At 36.6% G+C, this 24,399-nt stretch overlaps 1 protein-coding gene across 1 annotated transcript in view; it reads left to right on the forward strand.

The window, feature by feature from the left end:
• Positions 1–23,725, forward strand: part of LOC137387530 (sperm-specific sodium:proton exchanger-like) — a 46,634-nt gene extending 22,909 nt beyond the window's left edge. The window contains exons 14-23 of the mRNA XM_068073984.1: positions 1,087–1,296; positions 3,956–4,160; positions 4,846–4,994; positions 9,983–10,111; positions 12,139–12,237; positions 12,550–12,629; positions 13,736–13,964; positions 14,565–14,765; positions 15,579–15,710; positions 23,438–23,725. Coding sequence (XP_067930085.1) covers positions 1,087–1,296; positions 3,956–4,160; positions 4,846–4,994; positions 9,983–10,111; positions 12,139–12,237; positions 12,550–12,629; positions 13,736–13,964; positions 14,565–14,765; positions 15,579–15,710; positions 23,438–23,725 — 1,722 coding nt within the window. The remainder of the gene's footprint in view (positions 1–1,086; positions 1,297–3,955; positions 4,161–4,845; positions 4,995–9,982; positions 10,112–12,138; positions 12,238–12,549; positions 12,630–13,735; positions 13,965–14,564; positions 14,766–15,578; positions 15,711–23,437) is intronic.
• Positions 23,726–24,399: the final 674 nt, after the last annotated feature.

A 24,399-nucleotide genomic window follows, 5' to 3' on the forward strand; every position in this document is an offset into this window, starting at 1 on the left:
GATAGTGTATGAAGTATGTAATGTTGTTTGTTAAATAGTGTGCAAAGTATGTAATGTTGTTTGTTAGATATTGTGTGAAGTATGTAAAGTTGTTTGTTAGATAGTGTGCAAAGTATGTAATGTTGTTTGTTAGATAGTGTGTGAAGTACGTAATGTTGTTTGTTAGATAGTGTGCGGAGTATGTAATGTTGTTTGTTAGATAGTGTGTGAAGTATGTAATGTTGTTTGTTAGATAGTGTGCAAAGTATGTAATGTTGTTTGTTAGATAGTGTGCGGAGTATGTAATGTTGTTTGTTAGATAGTGTGCGAAGTACGTAATGTTGTTTGTTAGATAGTGTGCGAAGTATGTAATGTTGTTTGTTAGATAGTGTGCGAAGTACGTAATGTTGTTTGTTAGATAGTGTGCGGAGTATGTAATGTTGTTTGTTAGATAGTGTGCGGAGTATGTAATGTTGTTTGTTAGATAGTGTGCGAAGTATGTAATGTTGTTTGTTAGATAGTGTGCGGAGTATGTAATGTTGTTTGTTAGATAGTGTGCGAAGTATGTAATGTTGTTTGTTAGATAGTGTGCGGAGTATGTAATGTTGTTTGTTAGATAGTGTGCGAAGTATGTAATGTTGTTTGTTAGATAGTGTGCGGAGTATGTAATGTTGTTTGTTAGATAGTGTGCGAAGTATGTAATGTTGTTTGTTAGATAGTGTGCGAAGTATGTAATGTTGTTTGTTAGATAGTGTGCGGAGTATGTAATGTTGTTATTATTTTGTAGAAGACTCTCCTTTCTTTTCTTCCTCTTGTTTATACTGATAGTTTTCCTTGAACTATACCCTACCTGGATCTCCAGGCTTTCTGTCCAATGTATATTCTTGTATTTATGCTATATATCCTTTATTCATCTAACATCTTGTGTGGATGTAGCATTAGGCTCCATTTTGGCCTTTTTTCTTGTTCTGTGTGTATTTTTTACACTATCTATGCGCCCGACCTTAGCTATCACAAATAAGAAACTAGGCTGAAATGGAAAGATGGCATTTCTTGCATATATAATAGATTGTAGCATGAAATTTAGCACACTTCTTAATGATACAGGTGATAGGCTATGGTCTTAAGACATACGTAATGAGGGTCTGGAGTGGCGTTGCTATACTCGCCCTCATTGCTGGGTTCACTGAGCTCTACGCTGGCTATGAAGCAGAGCGACTTACCGAGCTCGACATGATTGAAAAAGCTAAGGAGTATCATCTGATGTCTTCATCGATTCGGATATCTCGTGGCATCAGGCTGCTTGAGACACTCCTTGTGAGTTTTGTTTCTGCCTACCGTAGTTCTTTGTTATTAATACAGTACACCTAGTTTTTCGTGGACAGGGATTGTGAGAGTACTATAGGGACATCTAACCATATTTACATTCTTATCAGGAAGGTATTCCTCCAAATGGATATATATATATATGTATGCATATATGTATATATATATGGATATATATATAATTTTATATATATACATGTATATGGATATATATATATATGGATATATATATATCCATATATATATATCCATATATATATATATATCCATATATATATATATATATGCATTGAGATGAATCATTATTATGAACAGGCAAAAAATGAAAAACTAAGTAACTCATCAAGATCGTGCAATCTACGCTGTTTTTAAGAATGTAAGCAGATCCTGGTATCTAAGCATTCGTGAAGCAAAAAGTCCTTTGAAAAATTTTGCAAATGGCAAATGAAGACTGTCATATAAATGATATGTAATAATTTAACAACGAAATACATGTATGTTTGTACAGCATACTATAACCCGTAACCTACATGTACTCGTATACGCTGTTCAATAAATAAAATGTACTCATATACATTGTATAATAACTCGTATGCCAATTATATGTACTCATATATATTGGTGTCGGTGGACCGATTATTAAACATTTTGAATGCAATAAATATGGTATCTTACCTCTAACCTGTCAAAGATCTCTTAATAAATATGCATCAAGAAACCGAGAAGTATCTTTACCAGTTAATATATGTTGCTTGCAGTTGACCTGCGACGATGTTATATCCTGTGTCCTTCTTTACAATTTGTTGGCATTTTTAATTTTTATTTCGTCCAAAAGTTGAAGACATATTTTTATTTGATATCTATATTTAGCATTCTTGCATAAAAGCTCATTGCACTCACTGATATGTTTGCTACAGTTTGCAGCCAAAACTAACTAGCCTTTTATGAGCAGTAGAAGTTGAGTTATGAGCATCGATCCATTGTAAGCCGTGTAAAGATAGCCGCAAGAATGCTATTAAATAATACGCTATACATCTGTATATTTATAAGTTATACAACAATAATCTATCGAATGATACAAATATATATTCATGAACAAGTGACATAAACGAACCACACTTATATTACATGCAGAAACAAAAATTTACGTTTTTAAAACAAAAAATATTTTCGTCGTTTGCTCGGATAGCTACGTTCTGATTGTTGCTTTCGATAGAACGAACATCTTCTAGTTGTCCAATACCTTCCACAATATTTTCTGGCTTCAATTCTTTTTTTACCCTACTGAACTAGTCAATATTAGCATCCAAACAATTTTTTGGCAGAGCAAAACTTTCATGTGCTGCATTTAGCATTGGTGCAGTGCCAAAAGTTTGCTCGCTAAACGTATAACCTTTGGTCCAAAACTTGCGAACCAGTTTTTATATGCATGTCCTTCGAAGTATTAGGACCGCGTTAAACAAGTAACTACTATTAGCCTGAGATAGTTAGTAGTTATTTCTATGGCGTTGCTTTCCAATTTCCATCTACCATCGTATATTTAAGCCATTTTTTTATATATGTAGGCTACTTCGAAGTAGAAAGACTGCTTTAGACAGAGTGCTACCACTAGCCTGAGACCGTTATTGATTATTGCTATGATGTTTCTTTCAAAGTTTTAACGAAAAAAATGAAAAGCTTTGGAATTTGACGAGAGAATTAACTGTTATTGATATGAACGATTCATTATTAATACGATTTTGTGTACGCTTTTCTACTGATCAGTTGATATTATGGGCTCGGCAAGATCAAATAATGTCAACGTGGCGGTCAAATGAAAGTGACGTTCAATTGGAGAGTGGCGGTATATTTTTCAACCCTTCTCTCAGGGTGGCGGTCAATTGGAGGTGGCATTCGAATAGAAGTGGCGTTCAATTAGAGGTTTTACGGTATATATATTTCTCAAAGTATGTCGTATGTCTGTCCGCATTCCGACTATAGATATAGCTATAGCGCACGCTGATTATTTTACTGATGCAGCCACGCGTTACGATGCCCCTGTTAAAAAATATTTTTCGTATCGTCAAACTACGAATATATCGTAGTATCCCTAGCAGCTTGTACCTCAGCCTTGTTGCCTTCAATTTTGTTTGTAAAATAAGTGTTAAGAAGTTACTTGTGAGTTTTATTTAATTGCAAGTATAAAGTAATACCACATTTGCGCAATGATTGAATAGTAAATATAATTAGAGAGACTGTTGGTTGGCAACCGAGTAATGTTGCCGGGTTTATCGACTTATCATTACCTATTCTGGGAGTGTACAAGCTTTGAAGTTTGGCATCCAATGCTCACAAATCTAATAATTTGTGTTCGAACTCAGAATTATTTGAAATCATAGACATTGTAAAACTGAGGCTAAACTTTTGTCTCACAATTGAACAAAGTTTAGCCAATTCAAGTCATTGCAATTATAAATACATTATGCTCATACGGTGATTTAATGTATGAGTGATTCACTTAGGAATATCTTTATATTTTCATGTTTAATTTGGTTTTAATCTACGGTAAGGGAAAGCAGTTGAACTTTGTCAACTGTGTACAAGCTTCAGCAAAAAGTATCTCTTCAATATATTACTACTTGTTGATATAAATTTTTCTTTTGCCACACAGGAAATGTGTCTGCCAGGTATACTAAAGGCTATTGAGAGAAGAATTGAGAGTCAGATAAACTTTGGCTATGATGTGGGAAGAGGCTTTGTAGTTGGTGAAGAAGAGTGCAGACAGCTCCTAGATCATATTGTTGAACATCCAGGCATGAGGGAAGATTTTAAGAACAAGTGTGATAAAAAACGGCTTGCTGTAATTAAAGAACTCGGTAAATATAAATCACACTAGTGAGTTCGATGAAACAGATAACAGCGTTAATGTATTCCAATGAAGGTTTAGTTTATATATTCAAAGTGCTGGGAATGAGTGATTAACCATTGTACTATAAATACTAGTGATTGGTTGGTGTACTATAAATACTAGTGATTGGCTGGTGTACTATAAATACTAGTGATTGGTTGGTGTACTATAAATACTAGTGATTGGCTGGTGTACTATAAATACCAGTGATTGGCTGGTGTACTATAAATACTAGTGATTGGTTGGTGTACTATAAATACCAGTGATTGGCTGGTGTACTATAAATACTAGTGATTGGTTGGTGTACTATAAATACTAGTGATTGGCTGGTGTACTATAAATACTAGTGATTGGCTGGTTTACTATAAATACTAGTGATTGGCTGGTGTACTATAAATACCAGTGATTAACCATTGTACTATAAATACTAGTGATTGGTTGGTGTACTATAAATACTATTAATGGACTGGTGATGAAAAATCATACATAGAGTCTAACAGTGAACGAAAGAAGCGAGTAAAGACTGTTGCCATGTATGAGATATTGTAAAGAGGTACATTCTTGGTGATAGTAATGCACGATGAAATCAACAACATCTGTATGCTTCTTTGGATTCCTCTGCTCTAACTTATTATACATACTGTAATTGGCAGCTCTACTCCAAAGAAATAACCCAGGAGTTGCAGTGGCGGTAAAAACTAGGCAGGCCACTCGCACTGTTCTAAATAAGATTATAGAGACACTGACCAAACTCAAAGAAGATGGCTTATTGGATGAGCAGGAAGCGGAGAGGCTTCACAGGGTATGCAAGTCCTTGTAATCTAACATTTTATTGATAAAGGATGTTGTGATTCATCAGATTTTCTCCTAAAAATGAACATTTAATCCCACGACCAAACGAGCGGATGCGAAGTTAGGGAGTTTTTATGATAAATGCATGTGCACACAACTTACGAAAATTATTCATCAACAATGAGACGAATGACAATGACCCTTGTTTGAAAATTTCATCAACAAATTTAACCATCGTTTTGTAGTTTAGCTAAAGTATAATAATGATGCAAAACACAAATAGGCCTATTTAAATATGTTACCAAGTCTTTGTAAATTATCTAAATTCTCTAAAAACTTACCCATCTGATCGGATTATACACAAATAGACAGATTTATTAGGACGAAAATCGTCACAAAACGCTTGAAAAGCTTAGTTTAATAAAAGTTAAGACCAGAAATTGAAATGGCGGTCGACAGAGAATAGAACGATCAAGTCATGCGCATTTTGCAAAAAAATAACGTGCACATTTCACCAGTCTATGGCATTGTTTACTTGTAATCGAATTTATTCGAAGGTTTCTGTAATAAACGTAGACCGTTTGAGGCGTTGACCGATTTATAGGTACAAAATTGTGGTACACAGTTTATCAGCTTATGTTTTTTGTCTAATCACCGAAGGCTTCATTATTTAAAACGTTAGCCAAAATTCTTTACAACTTATGTACAAGCTAAGGCTGAACTACAACGCCCCTTTATGACGAGAACCTTTTTTTATTTTGCTCCAGTTTGCAGAAAACTTTCAGACGCGTGAACGCTCATACTTGCTTTCTGTTAAAGATCGCTGCAAAATTGTGCATTGGTTTTCTATTATTACTGTATTACTAAGTTTGGATATTCTTTTTGATACTTCTTGATATTGTTAGCTATGACGTTTTTAAATGTAAACAAAATTGTTCATTGGTTTTCTATTGTTACTGTATTACTATATTAATAATATTGGTTATTCTAATAATATCAGTGCATTTTATTTCTAATATTGCATTTCTCCTATTGCAGCGGGAGAGATATAAACATATAATCTTTTCCTTTCATTATTGCTGTGTGTCATGACCAAACACTTTTTTAAATAGATTTTCTAAAAATCTATATAAATGTCACAACTTCTTGATATTGTTAGCTATGACATTTTGAAATGTAAACAAAATTGTGCATTGGTTTTATATTATTACTATATTAATAATATTGGTTATTCTAATAATATCAGTGCATTTTACTTCTAATATTGGCCAATATTGCATTTCTCCTATTGCAGGGGGAGAGATATAAACATATAATATTTTCCTTTCATTATTGCTGTTTGTTGTATATAATAATACCCACACCCAGTACATTACAGATACCATTGCAGTTATCCTATTGCACTGCAGTGCCATTTGACTGCTAATATTGCATTTCTCAACCATCAGTACCCTTTCTTTTTTCCAATATCACTTTGGTCGTGGGCTGTATAACGGTGGAAGTTCTAGTGCTAATACTGTAAAAGGAGGCCACAATTTGAACGAGCTAAAGTTTTCGACATTCAAAGCTTCAATTGGGAGTAGTAACGATAGCTTAAAAGCTTGTAACCGAATGACTTCAGTGAGGCCCAATTTAGTTGAGCTAGCTGCAACAAGATCTCGTCTTTAATTACACAACTATCGTTGCAAAATGCAGCAATTGCTCAATTTTGTTAGAAAAGTCAATTCAAATGTGATTCAGAAAAAAGCAAATAAAACCACTCAATCCTACTACAGGAAATGAAGGTAGCTGTTGTGACGTAGTTTTCAGAGTTTATTGCTGTTTTTTACAAACTTGGGCTGCTCAGTTAAGATATATGCACTTCAGAAGCCTTGTTTAGGTCATTGCGTGATTCTTGATAATATATAGTCACAAAGTTTTACACGTTTAAGTGCAATAAAGCTCCCTCAGTATACAACATGAGGATGCATCATTCCTTAGTATACCTGCTGATTATAAAATTATTCATTAATTTAGTTGCTTGCTGTAGAATAATTCCTTAATATACCTGCTTACTATAAGATTATCTTACCATGGTACCACCTGTACATGGATCAGGCCGATGAAGACTAAACTGTCAACCCCCATAAAAATGGGGAGAATGAACTGGACACTCTTACGGAACCAAAAGCAACATATGTAAAAGTACTGCACAATTCCAGCGATGCGCTGTGGCAGCATCAAGTGGGTGAGAATACACAAACACTATCCACTTACCAGCCACTGCAATAGCATAGAAATGCTAGCGTGTCTCTACCTGTTCTTATCCCTGTTTATCCTTCCCATTGAGAGAGTGAATCAGGTCTGGAATTTGTATCCACTCCAACAGGCGTGGATACAAATGACATGAAGGCTTTTCACAATAGACTAAGAGAGGTTCATGGATCCCAGAGAGAAGGAACAGCTCAACTTCTTGCCCAGGATGGGACTACGATGTTGAAAACCAATAAGGAGACATTGGCATGCTTTACCCAACACTTTGATCAACTGTTAAATGTGCTTGAAACTGTAGATAAAGATGTACTTGAACAACTCTCAGTGACCACTGCAGACTAAGAGCTGGACAATATTACAAGTTTAGAGAAACTCCAAATGGCGGTGCAGTCCATGAAAGACAAAGCTCTTGGTATCTGTGGCATTCCTGCAAAAGTTTAGAAACATGCTGGACTGCGACTGCAAGAAATGTTCCACGATGTGATTGCACATATTTGTAAATCTGAGATAGTACCCGAGAACTTGCTCAGATGCAATCATTGTCCCTGTTCTAGTTTTTATTATACATGTATCTGGTTGAAAATGTTAGCAAAAGCTCGGTGATTGCTTGTTCGCTTTTCGTTGTGCTTTTGCTAAACCATTGGCTTTTCTGACAGTTTTTCGATTCACTATTTCTCTGATGAAATTGAATTAGTTGATATTCCGCCATTCAAACTGATCACACATTAAAACCTAAACTAATAACAGCACCCATGTTAAAAAAAGGGAGCAGGAAGGAATGTGGCAATTACAGAGATACCTATCTCCCTTCTGTCAATTTCGGGGAAAATGTAAGCCCGTATCATCCTCAACTGACTAGATAAGTTTATGTCGTCAGGTCCTACGAGAGACTCAAAGTGGATTGGAAGAAACCGATGCACCGTAGATGTGGTCTTCAGTCTCCGTCAGGTCCGAGAGGAAAATACCAAACAAAATTTGGAAGTCTACACAGTTTTTATAGTTTTTACAAAAGCTTTTGATACTGTTTCAGGAGATAGGCTCTAGAGTGTGCTATGAAAGTCAGGATGCATAGTAAAGTAAGGAACCTAATCAAAGCATTATACAATGGGATGCAGGCACGAGTGGTTCAAGTTAAAGACTCATCAAATGAGTTTACTGTAACAAATAAAGTCAATCCAGGGCTGCATCCTAGCTCCCTGTTTTGTTTTTCATCTACCTGGCTGCTATGGTTCATGTAGCCTTCAAGGATGTACATCAAGGGATGTACGTACAGATGAGACAGTGCAGACCTTTTTAAAGTCTGCTATTTCAAGCCATCTCCCATACCACCAAACTCATAGTTTGATAGATGCTATTTGCCGATGATAGTACATTGGCTGCTCATTATGCCTCTGACATGCAGCTACTCCTCCACAACATCTCTAGGGCTGCGTCTCTGTTTAGTTCGAAAACTAATATTTTAAAGACAGAATGTATTAACCAATCAAACTCCTTCTTTGCCCTCCAGAAGCCAAAGGCATTTATGTTTAGCTTCAGGATGATTCCAGCGGCTGATCATCAAGAACCAATGGTTCTTAGTTCATCTGCCAAAAACCTCTGGTTAAAGCCGCACACTTCACCTATCATGAAGGCACCATATCTAACGTGTCTGGGATCGCAAAGGAGTTCTAAGCAAGGTTCGGGAAAGCCTATGCAGCCTTTGGGAAACTTCAGCGGAGACTCTGGAAGAACAAGCATGTCTCGGTCAAGGGGAAATGTAAAGTGAATCGCACAGTGGTTTTGTCAACTCTCTTATATGGCGGAGAGACCTGAACAATTTATTAAGCTCAAAAAACTATATGCTGGGATGATGAGACACTTAAGGGACATCATGAACATCAAGTGGCAGGATAAGTTCACAAACATAGCAATCTTTAAACGGGTAGGCTTATCATCAATGGCTGACATCCTTATTGAAAGTGCTCTGAGATGGTCGGACCATGTACAAAATTGGAACAAGATCGGCTTCCATGTCAATTATTATACTCACAACTAAGTAATGGTAGGCGAAATCAAGGAAGGCCTAGACTGTTTTAAAAATGTAGCTAAGAAGAATTTAAAATGGAGGCAAATAAACACAAACTCGTGGTAGACACTGCATGTAATCGAGCTGATTGGAGATCTGCCATCATACGTAAGCCACAACCATAAACAGTTTTAGTCACCTGGACTGACTGCAAGAGTGAGAAAAAGAGAGAATTATTCCTTAGTGCACCTGCTAACTATAGAATTATCTCTTGGTATACGTACTTATTATAGAATTATCCGTTAGTTTACCTGTTATCTATAGAATTAGCACATAATAAGAGATGCTTGCACTGCTCTTGTTAATTATAAAATGTTGAGTAATCAATAGGAATAGTTGATGTTAAATGTGCAGCAGTGTAGATATTGATGAAAAATCTCTAGGCGATTGTGACTGAGCTGTTTGATTGGTAATTTAAAAAAAGTTTTTTCGTATTTTCCACATCAACTTGTTAGAAGTTATGAAATTGATACAGGTTTTTTTTTTCCACACATGCTATTAGTTAATGTTGCAGTTATATGCACTTTTATAAAATGTCATGATATGGCTAGAGTGAATACGTGCGAGTAAGGAAGCTTGTTGACATTTAAGTCGAAAATAGTACCACAAGAAGTAACGTCCACATGCATACAACCTAGAAAGGTTTTCATGTTCAATATGTCTAAGCATGTTGTCGACAGGACACAGACAAGCTTATCAAGCTCCTCGTATCTGCTCCACCCAGTGTCCCACCAATGCCTGCTGAGCACATGCTATCCTTTGTGCCTTGGTTACAAGGGAGTGACAACTCCATTGCAAAGTTTATGAAGGTTAGAAAATGTATAATGGATGCTTGGTACTTTATAATATATGTGGTATTAAAAATTTTTTATTGGTTCACTGAACACTTGATTAAAAATTTGAACAGAAATTATGTATATGGGTGTTGAATACGTATCTTGAATATTTGTCCATTATAAAGTTAAGAATTATTCCCTCTTTTAATACACGTTTAAAAACAAAGACACAGTATTTTACTGAACCAAAATACCCATAATTTAAAAGTCTATTAAGTGAAGATGTCACGAATTTTTCTAGGGTCTATGAGACTAGATGCCTACAATTACCGGTGTGACTGAGACAAAGTCTACGCATTTTACAAAAATGTATTTCACTGATGTGTCTAATACTCACAGTTCATAACTTGCAGGCATCTCACTAAATTCTCTACTGCATCACACTAAATTCTCTACTGCATCACAGTACTCCTTCTACTGCATCACACTACTCCCTCTACTGCATCACAATACTCCCACTATTGCATCACACTACTCCTTCTACTGCATCACACTACTCCTACTGCATCACACTACTCTCTCTCTACTGCATCACACTACTCCTACTGCATCACACTACTCTCCCTCTACTGCATCACACTACTCCCTCTACTGCATCACACTACTCCCTCTACTGCATCACAATACTCCTCACTTGTCATTTGCACTAAGGAAATTCAAAACATAGTCAATCAAATCTTTTTAGCAAATTCAAGAAACCGCTCTGTGAACTTATTATAGACCAATAAAAATGTAGCAATTAGAAATTGCATTATTTTTTATTTCAATTTCAATTGGCGTTTGATACAGACCAAACGTCTCTTAATTTTATCACTGTTTGCCAAACTTACGAAAGCTTACGTTCACATCAGAATTCTAAAAATAATTTCCTTTGTACACTTGGTGAACAAGTCATTACGCTAAATTCAGACATCAATTTTTTATGAGTAAAGTCCTGTTTGGTCTATATCTTTAAAGGTTGACTTGCAACAAAATTCACATTACAGTTATTTGGTATCAAAAGATTCACAGATGTCTTACTCTGCTGTGTTGTAGGTGCAAAATATGTGGAAATGTGATTACAAGCTCCTAAAAGCTCAAAAACAAACAGTTAATCGCCGCCATCACAAAACCGCCATAGGTCGGAATCAGTTTATTTCTCTGACGTAGTCAATCCATTTAATATTGTTTTGACACGTGATGTTCTCACGTGAATTGAAAGGCCAATAAAAGGCTCAATATAAAACATCTCGTAGCACTAGTTTATGACAAACACTTCGGGTTTTGTCGAAGAGTCCTTACCAAATATAGACACTCGCTACTTTATACAGTTTTGTTTCGGCTTGGTATAATCGTCTAGTCGTAATTTGATCATGGGACCCATACTTCCTGCCAAACAGTGCGAATAATTTCTGCAACATTTTTCAACTATCACAGGTGACCAACGGGCTCGTATTTTTTATCAGAGGATGATATGCACTTTTTCGAACTAAGGTTAAAAAATTTAGGTTAAGACTAAAACTAAGGTAAAAAAAAAAAGAATTTTCACGGTAGGTTTTGAGATATTAGTGCTCAAGGTGACAGCATTATAATGATAATGAAATAGATGATGATATAATGGTGATGATACAATGATGATGAAAAACAATAGACATGGTTTTATTGAATGTGGGAAGTATATTTGTGAAAATATTTCGACGAATGAGGTTGCATGAAAGTGTAAACAGAAGCCATCTTGTTCAAGTACGTCCCAGTTGAGCCGTTTTGGAAAAAGATTCTAATCTACGGCGTTGTTGTGATGGCGGCGATTAGCTGTTCGTTTTTGAGCTTTCAAGAGTTTGTAATCACATTTCCACACATTTTGCACCTACAACACAGCAGAGTAAGACATGGTGAATCTTTTGATACCAAATAACTGTGATGTGAATTTTGTTGCAAGTCAACCTTTAATGTGTGATGGCACATGCATATACAGTAAACATATTCTTAGCTCTACCATCTTTTATTATCCCTTGTTCCAGCAAAGAGCACAACTGATAAACTTTGATCACAACGATGAGATCTTACACTCAGGAGATGCTCCTAAAGGAATATACATCATAGTCTCTGGCTTGGTCAAGGTGATTGTCATTTAACTTTTAGTATAGGTGAGCATCAAGCTCGCCTCATTTCACCGATTTGTGGTATAAATAACAATATGGCTTTGTTATGGGGCAGCACTGACAATAATTATTGCACTGTATGTGACAGTTCATTCACATTTACCTTGCAGCATACTTCAAATTTCCCTCTTGATGTTGAGGGCTTTTGGCTGACCTTTCTTATTTTCCTGCAATTTCCTCATGTTCATAAAATTTGAAGTATAGTTAGGTAGCTTTCATTGGTATCTCCAAGCACGGAAATGCACATGTTTATTCTGGACATGGTTACAGATATTTGGAAAAGAAAATCTGCGCTCTCACTATCCTTCCGACGGAGGTGCTGTTACCCAGAATGATGCTAATGAGGATAGGTCAGTCAGTCTAGTCGGGTCTCACTAGTAACTGGCAGAACCTTTTTTATATTTAACAAGTCATTTATCATTTTTTTTAGACTTATGTTGTAATGATTTATGTTAGGCAGCCTCACAATGTTGTGACTCATGGCTGTACACGTTTACGTTAACCATATATCAGATATGACTATCTATCTCTTATAGCTTATTAGTCTTCTCAGCATATCTCTAGTTAATGGTTAAGCCAAAATATCAGTCTGTTTTGTTTACCACTAAGTACTACTAAACTAATTTTTTGCAATTCATGGTCTTCACCAATCTATGATTTCACGCAGCATCCTTTGCACCAAGGTAATAGATAAACAACATTTTGTAAACTGTACATTGGAGTGAGCTTTTCTATCCCTCCAATATACTACTGTTTAAGGTAAACAACATCTTTGCTTAATAGCGTGCAAAACATGTAGCGAAAATTGTGGCCCAAATGTCATTATCATGTGCCAGAACCTAAGACATCTAATTAAATGTTCTAGATTTATTTCAAGAAATATAGTTGATTGTTTGATGTACATGTGCAGTGGTCAATGTAAGAAGGAAAAATGTGTTAAGTTTAGTGCTGAAACTGCATTGTGTAATACGCAATGCTTTTTTTGCTGCCTACTTGTCTCGACAAATTACTTTTATCTCTACCAGAGCATCATGGCCAATAGTTTTAGTGAACAATTTCTTATTATAGTCAAGATGTGAATATCATGTCATATTTCCCATTTATAGCGATAAGAATTATTACAACCAATCACAAGCTAGGAATTCAGTGCAATACTTCTATTTACAAGCATCATGAGATTAATTAAATTCAGATATTTTTTTTGTAATAAAAGAAAAATTCAGCTTGTAACATAAAAGATCTAGGTTATCTGGATGCGGCAAGTTTTTACTAAGTATTAGTAGGGTCGATTGGTACCTGGATCGGCTAGTGTATTCTAAATCGGGCGTCTCTAATAAGAATCTATACTAAATACAAACAAAACAGGTTTGTTGGCTGAAGATTTAATTTAAAATCTAGTGAAACAAATTAAATATAGTTGAACAAGCAGTTGTATACATAGCATGGGGTTTTACAGGTATATAGACTATCTGGGGGCGGGTGCGGTGCTTGGAGAGATGGGCCCTCTAATGGATCGACACGTCACTGCAACTGTCACTGCTGAAACAGCTGTACAGTTATACTTTCTAAATATTACTGACCTTGAAATGGCCTTTGATGTTTATCCTGAAGTCAAGCTTAAATTGTGGAAAAACTGTGCTATCAAGATTATATCCAACCTTCTTGCAGAGCACAACGAGTTTGAGGTAAGTCTGTGAGCACAGCATCTCGTCTCCAATTGCCTACACATTTGCTACGTCCATGTTTATTGCATATACCGTATGCTATATATAATAAATCACTGGGTGTTCACGAGGTAATGGCTCATTGAAGTCATGGTCATGTGATGGTGTGGCTAATAGCGCAATGAGTTCTCAGCATACGATTTCAAGTATAACCAACAATCAATGGCATCAGGATTTAGTATCAAGGACTTGTTGTAGATCTCCGTTAATTACGCAGGAAAAAACGTACATTAATGGCTTAAATTGTTTTTCACGTGATCTCATTGCTTTGCCTCTAATCTCTAAGAGTTTGCTGAGCAACCAAAGTGACTTGATTTTAAACACTGTGTGCAGCGATGATTTGCATAAATCAACCACCGTAGTTAAACATTTTTTAGTATAGTACTTTGTGTGACCATTTGATGCAATGACTCATTTCCATTCTTCGATTATTTGAATCTTCAACATAGCATCTCCTCATTGAAACTTAGCGAATGATAATTTTGGAGGTATTCGTCAACTATGATGCTGTCTGGCAGTTATGTTAAATACCTTTAGTTCAGTGTATTTCTCTTTTTAAAGAAAACCCCGACAGAGGCCGCACTTTCCTTCCTAGACAAAGGGTATATTCCACATATCACTGACCAGACCGTATTCAACCTCGATGATAACATCATCTACGCTTTTCTTGTGCATGGTCGGGTGAAGGTCTTTGACAGACCTGACCTGGAGCTGGTTGGCCCTACATTCATCCCCACCACTATTAGAATCCTACAGTTCAATGTAAGACTTCTTGTTGCCTTGTTATGGCATAAGGGTAGATTATTTCTGTTGTGCACAAACTGTATACACTCACCCAATAACTGTTCGAATAAGTTTAATTTTTTTGAGCTATACAAACTATTTTCTATTTTTTAATCACGTTTGGCTGATACTTGACAATACATGCTGGGAAAACTGAATTTTAATAATTTACCATTCAACTAGTTATGCGGGTATCTGTTGATAGATAAACTAAATAACTAGAAAAACTTGAAAAGACATAAAAAAGTTTAGAGGTAAAGTGTTGTAATTTAACAAATTCTAAATTAAATATTCCAGTGCAAATATTAGAAATATTAAAATTGATGTAAAAATTCTTTAGTTAGTAAGTGAATGTGGCATGGATGTTTAATTACTTGTATTTCAAAAAATATTTTATGTTAGTGTTTCTGTTTCTCCACTATTGCTATGTTATTAGTTAGTTTTTTATATAGAGGGATATTTAAGGCATTGTTATCTATAATCATGACTTCCATATTTCAAGAATTTTACAATCTTCTGAGAAGTTCATGAATAATATACTAGCTAGTCATAGGGTTGAAAAAAATCAAATGGCATTGGATTTAATTCAAATCTTAGAATCTCAATCAAACTACATGCAGTGGTTTGTCCGCTCACTATATTCTACTGTGAGATAGAAGATGTAAGCACTCAAAACACCAAATAGACGATAGAGGCGTCGCAGGCTGCAGACTTCATAAAAGTTTATAGCTTTTCCAACAGCATCAATGACAGTTGATGCTTAACAAGATGACAGTTATTTACATTCTTCAGGTCCCAAATGAGACAATACTCTATCTGGTGCCAGGTGAGGAGCACCCGCTGCTGGCTGTAGACAGTTTTCACGAGGGAATCAAGATCAAGTTGAAGGCATATGCAAGTGCGATGGAAAGAGAACTCCTCAAAGTATACTACAACTTTTTCTTTCAAAATTTTAGCACAAGTTTCATTTTGATTCTGTTTGTGCTAGCCTTTTACCATATATTCCCGCATACAAGTCTATCTTGCATATAAGCCCTGAAATCAGGGAATTTATAAGAATTCGCATATAAGCCGATCTTATAAATCGTAACACGCTGTACGTACCTATCAAAGGAAAAAGTAGCGGAAATGGAGTGAGTTTTGTAGGCTTAGTACAAAACTCTGTACAAAGGTTTATGTACACTGGTTTTACATGCATGCCTTAAAGAGTTTGTTCAGGCTGCCATCTAAGGGTTGTAGTATGCCAGTTAATCCTCCTGGTATGACTGCGCAGACAGTGTTTGACTCATTTAGAGACATCTGCATCTTTTCAGTTAGGTGAGCTCTGAATTGTTCCCAGGCTAACATGAAGCGTTTTTAAGAACTCCATTTTTGCACACCCACACTTTATTTATTCATTTCATTAGACATTCTTTGTCTATCCATCCTTTCGGGTGCTGATGGATGACCACACCAGTGGGAAATTTATCCTTTAGGGCGTTATTCATTTGAAGATTACCACTAGGGACAAATTTACTCCATCCGCCGTGCAACTAAGCTACTGCAGTAAAATGGGTCTTTTCATGCCTTCTTGTCTTGATAAGGACTGGTTTTTTCACTCTTTTGGTGTAATTTTCTGTTGCTTGGCATGTCAAAATACATTGGGCTTTCATCCATATTGCCTATTCCATTGAGAAAGAAATCATAAGTTTTTTGTTTATTGATAACATAACATTGAAAGTTCATCCCCTTTTCCTTATATTCAGATAGCTTCAGGGCTATATTTGCTCTTACTTTTAGTGATATCTAATTTCTCATCAAAAACCTTGTACACCAAATCTTAGAAGCAGTAAACGTTGAGATGCCTTGGTATTTTCCAGATTTGGCCATCTGCAATGCTTGCAATTGCACAGCCAACCTGGTCACACAATAGTCATTCTGCCTTTGAACTTCAAATCATTCAACACAACAATGGCCTTTTCTATTTCAGGAAATCGTTTAGTTTTTGGCCCTCTTTTGCACGCTTTGAATTGAAGATAGAACCCAGTGAATTATTATTTTCCCATATTCTAATACTGCTCTCATCCGCTTCTAATTTGTTTGCTGCTTCAACACTACTTGTTTTATTTGCAGCCACTACTGCTTTTAGTTTTACAAAAGTAGTGTAAGACATTTATTTTCCTTTATGGGTAAAATCAGACAGTTCTGTGGTAAAATCTTTTTAATCTGCCTAGCGATATACATGTACTAGTAATGCTAATGCATGTGGCGTGAGTGAAGTGCAAGCGATCATGTGTATGTCCAACCACTGACTGTCATAGCGTACCGTTATCAAATAATATCTGCTTCGCGTAGATCTGCATGTTCTTACCATGAGAACAAAAGCTGGACAAAAATATGCTACATGTAAGTTTATCGATTCTGTTGCATTTGATTGTCAATGAAACTTTGCATGCAGCCTTTCTTCAAGTGCAGGCCATCATTATTGTATAAAACGAACTGTAAGGCTACTAGCCGCATGGTCCGAGTTGTAGTTGTTCAAATTAAGTTAGCATAATGCCCTTTGGTTTGCATTCAAAAAGGCGGATAAGCCGAACCCCATAAATTGGACAAAAAATTTGGTCCCAGAATCGGCTTATATGCAGGGATATACGGTAACTAGAAAAAACGGTACGGGAATATAATGGAATTGAAACTGAAGATAGTGATGCAGCAACAGAAATTGAAGAACAAGATGAAGAAACATGGGATGATGATAATGTCACGTATACATTAAATGACTGGAAAGATCTCTTTGGGGCTTCAAATTTTAAGGATTAAAACAGTTCTTACCATTAATAAAATATTAAATATATTTTTTATGAAAACAATTAAATATTCGGGTAAACCAAGTATTTAACATTGAAGCATATACTGTCATAGCATTTAACTAAATTTGTTAAAAGGAAATTTTACATTATTTGATGCCATAAAGAGGCTACAGATGTGTCGGGGAATGAGTTCAAACACTGTTTTGTTTTATTCACACTACCATGGTTGAAAAGTTGAGCATGCTCCGAGTCACCACTATTATTATAGCTTATCCCACGACCAAACACGAGCAAAGCGATTGTTTGGGAGATTTATGATAAATGCATATGCGCACACAACTCCCGAAAAAATATTCGTTAACGGCCGTGACCAAACCCTTGTACCAAAATCTCTTCAACAAAGTTAACCATTTTTGTGTAGAGTTGTTTAAGTATAATAATGATACAAAACACATATAAAACTATTTATATATGTTACCAAGTCTTTGAAAGGTTACCGCAATATCTTAGAACTAACCCATCTGATCGGATTATACATCAATAGACAGATTAATTTGACCAACAATCGTGATAAAACTTGATAATCTTTCTCTAATCAAAATAAAGATAGGCCAACGAAACGCCAATAAGGCCGTGCGACAAATAGTAGAACTATTAAGTCGTGCGCATTTCAAGAGAAAAACGTGCACATTTCACCATTTTCAGTCTATGGCAGTGTCTAATTGCCGGAAGTTTCTGTAATTAACGTAAAAGTACAGAAAATTAATCGTTTCTTTTTGCCGATTCTACGGGATTCTGACATTTTGGACACTTATAACGAGTATTTTGGTATTCCAAGTGATGTCCTAAGCAGTGAAAGTAAAGGAAATTATGATGATATTTTTCTAACGATTCTTACAATATTACCTATAAGATTATTACAATATTTAATTGTAATAATAATTATTCGATTTCATAAAATTTAGTTATAAAAAGAATTATTAGAATTTACAAGATCGAAGTATATAGTGACCGATGGTGTGCAATATGTTACTGTTATTATTTTTCTAAAGATTTTGTTGATGGTACTACGGCTGTGCTCAATATTGCGGTACTGCCAAGCCATTTTTAATATCTGCAAAATTAAGTTATAGGCCTACATTTTCTTATAGATATACATCTATTTCTATGACAACCAGCTAAAATCTGTTTAGATTTTTAAATTCAGCATAATTCTTTAGATATAAATACAGAAATCTAGATAAATATCACTTCTTGATATTGGTTGCTGTGATCAATGATATACAGCCCCTCAGCTATATATATATATATATACGTGTATATATATATATGTATATATATATGTATATATATATATATACAATATATATATATCGTACCTTACCAACTGCACTATCTGTCCTGTATATATATATATATATATATACAGGACAGATAGTGCAGTTGGTAAGGTATCGGGACCGTGATCATTAGGTCCTCGGTTCAAACCCCAACAACTGCACTTTTCTGGTGGTCCTTAGACAAGACCCTTGCTTGTATAATGTCTACAACCTCTATGATGAGTGCAATAACCAAAGCCATGCCGGCTCGGACGTCGCCCGGTCAAACAAGGTCCGCGCTGCCTGTAGCTGAACCAGAACAAGGCAGTGAAAAATGGGCTACTGGTTCAAAACGGATGAAATGGACTCGGACTGATAACACGGACCTTATGCAGTGCTACTTTATGAGTGAACCTCAAAGGTGGGGCTACATGGGGAGGATGCGCCAACTGTGGATAAACACTAACCACTAAGCAACTTGTAGCTCAGAGTAGTAACATAATCAAGCGGCACCTCATATCGGAACTTGAGGTATATGAAATTAGGGAACAGGTCACCCAAGTAACCTCAACCAACAAGGAGTGCATGTCAACACTGCACTGGACCTTGACCCAAGGGTGAGAGAGCTTGCGGAAAATATCATCAACAAGATGTCAGCTGCTAATGATTATGGAAGCAGGGTACCACTACGAAGAGTTAGCAAGGCCATACCTAAGAAGCTGTTAGAAGACATTAACTTGGCACTGGAGTCGATCTCAACTGAATCAATCAGTGAGACTAATGCCTTAATCTACAGTACAGCAACCATCATCTTGGAGGAGATGGATATTAAGCCACTGCCAACAAGGCTTCAAGCCATTCCATCCTGGCAGCTGAGGCTACAAAATAAGATCAAGGACTTGCGCAAGAAAGTTAGTAGGCTCAGTGAGATATCTAACCACAATTTGGAGCGTCCAAAAAGGGAAGCCACAATAGAAGCTCTAGAATCTGCCAAACAGCAGCTAGTAGCACTCTCAGCACGACTGAAGCGGTACACCAAAGAGCGGGATAACAAGAGAATGAACAAACTGTTCATCAATAATCCATCTAGAGTGTATTCCCAGTTCAAAGGTGAACTGCAGAGGCCAATGTCTGAGCCTCCCCAATCTAGCACTTCAAAGTTCTGGAAGGACATCTGGGAGAAAGAGACTACTCATAACACCACTGCAAATTGGCGGAAGAGGCTTAAAGAGAGCCATCAACACACTGTGGCTCAGCAAGGACTCACCATCAGCAAAGAGGACATCAAGTGCAGAGTGCAGCGTATGAAGAACTGGGCAGCACCTGGCCATGACATTATTCAAGCCTTCTGGTTGAAGAAATTGACATCACTTCACACTAGAATGGCTAAGCAGATGGAATGCCTAATAGAACAAGGTGATCATCCAGAATGGCTGACCAAAGGATGAACTGTACTTCTGATAAAAGATCCAGAGGCCAATTCCCAAAAACTATCGACCAATAACATGCTTGCCCACCACTTGGAAACTGCTCTCAGGAATAGTTGCAGACAAACTGGAAGAACACATGAGTCACTACATGACCAGTGCTCAGAAAGGAATTGGGCGCAACACCCGAGGAGCCAAACATCAGTTACTGGTGGATCGGACGGTCTGTCAAGACAGCAGGAGAAAGCATACCAATCTTGCCATGGCTTGGATCGACTACAAAAGGGCCTATGACTCAATTCCCCATAGTTGGATACTCATGTGTCTCAGTATGTACAATGTTCACCCTGCTCTTGTGGCATTCATCAAGATGTCAATGACCAAATGGAAGACGGAACTGGAGGCTAATGGCAAAAAGCTGGCGAGTGTCAAAATTAAGCGAGGCATCTATCAAGGTGACTCCTTATCACCGCTGCGCTTCTGCATATGCCTAAACCCTCTAAGCAATATGCTGGAAGAGACTCAATATGGGTACCAGTTTAAGAGTGGCACCAAGATAAACCACCTCTTCTACATGGATGACATCAAGCTGTACGCTAACAAAGAAAGGGACATTGATTCGCTAATACACCTCACTCAGGTATACAGCAAGGACATCGGAATGACTTTCGGTATTGAGAAATGTGGAAGGCTAATTCTTAAGAAAGGCCATTCTATGCTCACAGATGGCCTAAGAATGCCAGATTGTACCATCAAAGATATAGAAGAAGGGTACAAGTACTTGGGGATTATGCAAAGCAACATCAACCACGAAGCCGAGGTACGTCACAAAGCCATTACCGAATACAAGAAACGCCTTCGGCAGGTCTTATGGAGCCAGCTCAATGCCAAGAACCAAGTCATGGCAATAAATACCTACGCACTGCCAGTAATAAGATATCCAGCAGGCATAATAAAGTGGACTGAGGAAGCCATCAAAGAAACAGATTTAGCAACTCGTAAACTGCTGACCACGCATGGAGCACTCCACCCAAAATCTGATACTACTAGATTGTATCTTGATAGGAAAGATGGCGGTAGGGGACTCAAAAGTGTACAGCAGACAGTGAAAGAAGAGGAGCAAAGCATCAAAGCATATGCAGCCTCCATGGCCATTTCAGATAAGTTGCTAGCTGAATTTCAATCGGCTGCTCTTACAACGGACCTACGCCCTGATGATGAGGAAATTGACTGGCACACGAAACCTCTTCATGGTGCTTACCACCAACAAATATCTAAGGTTGGCGATCTTCACCAGACATATATGTGGCTGAACAAAGGAAACCTAACGGCCAATACAGAGTCGCTAATCATGGCAGCCCAGGAGAAAGTGCTCCCAACAAGGCAACTCCAAACGAAAATCTATCACACTAGAGACGATCCTAGATGCAGACTGTGCAAAGATGCACCTGAGACCATCCAACACATCATCAGTGGATGCAAGCAGCTAGCAGGAAACGCATACACTGAGCGGCATAATCATGTCGCAGGTGTTGTGTATAGAAGTCTATGTGATGAGTATGGCCTTAATAAACCACAACACTGGTGGGAAGCTCCTGGTAAGGTCAATAAAAATGGCCGCGCTAAGATCCTCTGGGACTTTTACATCCGAACTGACAAGCATGTCCTAGCAAACCAACCAGATATAGTGGTGGTAGACAAGGAAAACAAGAGGGCTACTATAATAGATATAGCAGTACCCAATGACTACAATATAGCCAGCAAAGAAAAAGAAACGGTAGAGAAATATCTCCCTCTTGGAGAAGAGATTGAAAAATGCTGGAATGTAAGAACAACTGTAATCCCAGTAGTCATTGGGGCACTGGGGGCAATAACACCAGCGCATAAAATGTGGCTTGCCCAAATACCAACAACAATCAACTCAGGTGAGTTGCAGAAAAGTGCGCTATTGGGAACAGCTAAGATCTTGAGGCGAGTGCTCAAACTCCCAGGTCTCTGGTAGGAGACCCGAGTTAGAGCAGAATTTACCACCCATACGGGGTATCCGGGGTGAGGAAACAATTTTTTTTTATATATATGTATATATAATACACAGCAGCTTGCCATTTTACTTCTAATGTTGCATTTCTCCTGTTGCATGGAGAAATATAAACATACATGTATAATCTTTTCCTTTCATTATTGCTGTTTGTTGTACATAATAACGCCCAGTACATAGCAGCTACCATTGCAGTTCTCCTATTGCACTGCAGTGCCATTTGACTGCTAACATTGCATTTTTCAACCAGCTGTACCTTTTCTTTTTCCATTATCACTTTGGTTGTGGGCTGTATGACAGGGGAGTTTCCAGTGGCATTATTATTACTGTTAAAAATAAATACTCACTGTCACTACTGCTATTGCCCAATAGTTATTCATCAGAAATTTGGTGATCTACAATTTGTGAGACCTATGTAGCTGTACTAAGTCTGATTATCGCGAAGTCTGATTACAACTAAGTCTGATTACAACTATTAACCAATCAGAAGCCTTTTGTACTAAGCCTAGCAAACTCACTCGATATCCGCTACTTTTTGTATTGATAGGTATGTGCTGTGTGTTACAATTTATAGGGTCGACTTATATGCGAGATAAGCTTATATGCGGGGATATACGGTAGTACATGTAGTAATATCTAATACATGTAGTAATATCTAATACATGTAGTAATAACTAATAAGTGTAGTAATATCTAATACATGTAGTAATATCTAATACAGGTAGCAATATCTAATACATGTAGTAACAACTAATAAGTGTAGTAATATCTAATACATGTCGTAATAACTAATACAGCTAGTAATAACTAATACATGTAGTAATATCTAATACATGTAGTAATATCTAATACATGTAGTAATATCTAATACATGTAGTAATATCTAATACATGTAGTAATATCTAATACATGTAGTAATAACTAATACAGCTAGTAATAACTAATACATGTAGTAATATCTAATATATGCAGTACTAATATGTATTACTACAACTGATCACGTGTGTGACAAGTTACTTCAAATTGTTAAGAATATTTTCAAACATTTTTATTAGGAATACTACATCTTTATTTTCAGAAAGAAACGACAAAGAAACTGCCCCACAAGAAGCGTGCGACATTTTATGACATAATCAACATGATCAGAATTAAAAAATTGTTGAACAGGAAAACAACAGCGACCTTAACGCCTGATCATAAACCAACACCAGTGATGAAAGCCATATCTGAAAGCGTCAACAAATCCAGCACTGTCCAGCCCGCTACTAAGGCCACTATCAAATCACTCTGGAAGAAGGGTCTGCCAGCAGTTAGCTCTCAAAATCCTTTTTCGTCAGAAGCAGCTCCTCGCAGAGTTAGCAGGTAACATTATTTATATGGCTATATGGTATATGTGTGTGTACTGTATATTAAGTTGCAGGTATAGCTAGTAGTAGCTGGGATATACTTGTATATAGTTAGCTGAGAAAATAGTATATTGGCAGTTATCTTAGTGGATATTATAGTGATAGCTATTTAGTTATCTTAGTGGATATTATAGTGATAGCTAGTTAGTTATCTTAGAGGATATTATAGTGCTAGCTAGTTAGTTATCTTAGAGGATATAATAGTGATAGCTAGTTAGTTATCTTAGTGGATATTATAGTGATAGCTAGTTAGTTATCTTAGTGGATATTATAGTGATAGCTATTTAGTTATCTTAGTGGATATTATAGTGATAGCTAGTTAGTTATCGTAGAGGATATTATAGTGATAGCTAGTTAGTTATCTTAGAGTATATTATAGTGATAGCTAGTTAGTTATCTTAGAGGATATAATAGTGATAGCTAGTTAGTTATCTTAGAGGATAATATAGTGATAGCTAGTTAGTTATCTTAGAGGATAATATAGTGATAGCTAGTTAGTTATCATAGAGGATATTATAGTGATAGCTAGTTAGTTATCTTAGAGGATATAATAGTGATAGCTAGTTAGTTATCTTAGAGGATAATATAGTGATAGCTAGTTAGTTATCTTAGAGGATATAATAGTGATAGCTAG

Source organism: Watersipora subatra, chromosome 1 (assembly GCF_963576615.1).
Source record: "Watersipora subatra chromosome 1, tzWatSuba1.1, whole genome shotgun sequence".
Lineage (NCBI taxonomy): Eukaryota > Metazoa > Bryozoa > Gymnolaemata > Cheilostomatida > Watersiporidae > Watersipora > Watersipora subatra.